This window comes from Tarenaya hassleriana, unplaced genomic scaffold (genome assembly GCF_000463585.1).
Source record: "Tarenaya hassleriana unplaced genomic scaffold, ASM46358v1 Cleome58, whole genome shotgun sequence".
Lineage (NCBI taxonomy): Eukaryota > Viridiplantae > Streptophyta > Magnoliopsida > Brassicales > Cleomaceae > Tarenaya > Tarenaya hassleriana.
The window spans coordinates 185,071-187,891 of NW_010968329.1; the positions used below are offsets into that span (position 1 = coordinate 185,071).

The 2,821-nt window shown below is 45.5% G+C and overlaps 1 protein-coding gene across 1 annotated transcript; it reads left to right on the forward strand.

Annotated features, from left to right (window-relative positions):
- Nucleotides 1–2,099: 2,099 nt before the first annotated feature.
- On the forward strand, nucleotides 2,100–2,736 carry LOC104798815. Its single transcript, XM_010521020.1, has 2 exons — nucleotides 2,100–2,590; nucleotides 2,649–2,736. Exons 1-2 carry the CDS (start codon nucleotides 2,100–2,102, stop codon nucleotides 2,734–2,736), a joined length of 579 nt encoding a protein of 192 aa, XP_010519322.1.
- The last annotated feature ends 85 nt before the right edge of the window (nucleotides 2,737–2,821 follow it).

Genomic DNA, 2,821 nt, shown 5'->3' on the forward strand with positions numbered 1-2,821 from the left:
AGTTTAGCACAATCAAAACAGTCAAATACTGATGATATGTCAAACTGACAAAACTAGAAGTTAAGAACGAAATTAGAACCGAAGCGAGAAGCAAGGAGCGATCTCACCGGGGAATTTCGACCGTAGGATCGAGCAGCTCTGATACCAAAATGATGTACGCACGGAGGAGGTGTAGATAATCCGTGAACGATCACCGGCACTCTCGTGGAGGCTGCTGCTATGTACTCGGCTTCTGTAGTCGAATCTGCCACGGTTGTCTGTTTGGAACTCTTCCAACTGTGATGAGGACCTCAGAATCATGAGTGATACATCAAACTATATCTTGGAGGTAAAGGAGCGCATGGAGCTAATGATAGCTTGGAGCGGGAGCACGGAGCTAGGAGCTCAACGGGATAGCTTGGAGTTTAAGCAATGTTTGGAACGCAAGGAACACATGGAAGTTGCTCGTAATGAGGGCACGGAATATGCTATAGAGGAGAGCTTAGACGAGATCGAGAAGAAGTACTCATGCGGGCCGGAGGTCACACATCCACTTCCACATGCTGTCCATTCGGCCGAACCGAAACCGCTCCACATGTCGAGCCAAAGTCCCATTCTTCGACAGCCCAAGTGCATGCCGAACCTCTGATCACCCGAGCAAGGACACGAGCACTCCAAGGGAAGCTCAATGCCCACTTCCATCGTGCATTGACGCTGCCAAGCGAAGAGGACGCAATGTTCTTTTCCACCGAAGAAACATGAGCCACGCGTAACTTGTTCGTGGTCGATTACGAAGCTTCTTGTGATCCGAGTCACTAACAAAAGGAAGCTTCTTGAGATGTAATACACCTCCCAACAGCCATATTCAGCCCACCTACCTCATTTATGGCTCATGTCTTCCATGTGTTTGTTGCTTTAATTATGTTGTTGACATTTTCTTCTACTTAAACACTTCTCTTCTTCATTGTAATCGCAGCCAAGTTTATTGAATCAAAGTTGCAGAGTTTTCTCTCCTTCTTCTCCACTCTAAAGTGTCGAGAGCCTTAGCTTTGGTGTGTCCAAGCTCGGTCTTGTCGGTGTGTCCGCAAGCCAACACTCGGTTTGTCCGAGTTCTTACCGTCGGTGTGTCCACGGGTTTGCACTCGGTGTGTCCGGTGCTCCTATCCCTTCGTTTTCGCCATCCATAATCTGATTCTCTCTTGAATTCGAGTGCCACTTGAGTGAGCCGGTGATTGAATTCCCGTAAATCCCCTTTGATTATCCCCGTTTGTTCGTGAATTCGAGTGCCGCTAGACGCGAGCCGGTGATTGCGATCAAACTTGCTCCCATCCTCCTCCGTGCGTGCATCATTTTGGTATCAGAGCTGCTCGATCCTACGGTCGAAATTCCCCGGTGAGATCGCTCCTTGCTTCTCGCTTCGGTTCTAATTTCGTTCTTAACTTCTAGTTTTGTCAGTTTGACATATCATCAGTATTTGACTGTTTTGATTGTGCTAAACTTTGAATTATTTGTCGAGCCATATATCAAACTCTTCCTCTTTCAAAGACGAATCCAACCATAGGTCGCTTTGCTTGAAATTTCAATTTTTACACCTCGAAACAATGCTCGTAATCCGACTGAACAACATCCGACGATTACATCTCATTGCAATCAAACTTAACAACCTATTTCGTGTCTTGCAGGAGATCGATTAGGGTCACGACTTGGAAAGGCTCTTCGGCGTCCTGAATCACAGCCTTCCCCCACGGTTGTATTGTTCCTTTTCATTCACTTTGATTATTTCGAAATCTGTTTGCATCTGTGTCATTACCGATCGTATTGTTGAGTGATTGTTGTTCGTTTCCGAATTGTTCTTTTGGCAAGAGGTACCAAGCACGAATCTGGGTAAATTGTTAGTTTGAGAGATTGTTTGTGTTCCCTAATTGAGCTTAGAAACAGATTGAAAACATCTAAGTACTTCTGAAACTGTTTAGGAACCAAAACGTTACTTGTTGCGTGAAGTGCATGTTTTAGCTTGTACATGACATTGTTGCACGTTGAACGTTTCTGCTATATTTGTTCGGACTTAGTGCTGCACGTTTTGTTACTTGCATATACCGTGGCTTGCTTTCTCAGTATCGATGGCAAACGTATCCAGTGACAGTTCGGTTTATAGGATGATCCAGCAGATTCAAGATCGTCTCACACGACTTGAGGAGGTGAGCGAACCCGTGGAATCTGCTAGGGAGCTAAACAAACAAAGTGAGGGGAAGAGAACCATGCCTAAAAATCTAAAGAGGCCTCACCATGAACCCCTCGATGATGGCCGATTCAAGGATCCATATGACCGAGAATATCGTCGACCAACTCGTGATGAGAGGGCTGATCCAAAGTTCAAACCTTTCGTGTTTACTGGAAAGAAAGATCCCGAGGTCTATCTTGAGTGGGAGCGCCAAATGGATGCCAATTTCGAATGTTATTCCTTGACGAACAGAAGGAAGATTCACTATGCGGCTGCCCATCTTGCCGAAGATGCCATCACATGGTGGGAACGAGAAGAAAACAATCGACGTCGTGCACATTATGATCCGGTTTCCACTTGGAAGGAAATGAAGACCCTCATGCGGAAAAGGTATGTACCTCGACGTTGTCTTCATGAATTGCAATATAGTTTTGATAACATTGTGCAGGGGGACAAGACGGTTGATAGATACTATGGAGAATTTGAGCAACTCCTCGCTTACTTGCAAATCGACGATGATGAAGAAGAACTCATGATGCATTTCCTAGGAGGCTTACAAAAACGAATCGCTAGAAAGGTAAAACAACAAGTGTACCGTGACTTGGGACATCTTGTGCATGC

Coding starts and splice junctions, on each gene's coding strand:
- LOC104798815 (XM_010521020.1), top strand. CDS start 2,100: ATGGCAAACGTATCCAGTGACAGTTCGGTTTATAGGATGATCCAGCAG. Junction 2,591..2,648: donor AAGACCCTCATGCGGAAAAG/GTATGTACCTCG, acceptor AACATTGTGCAG/GGGGACAAGACGGTTGATAG.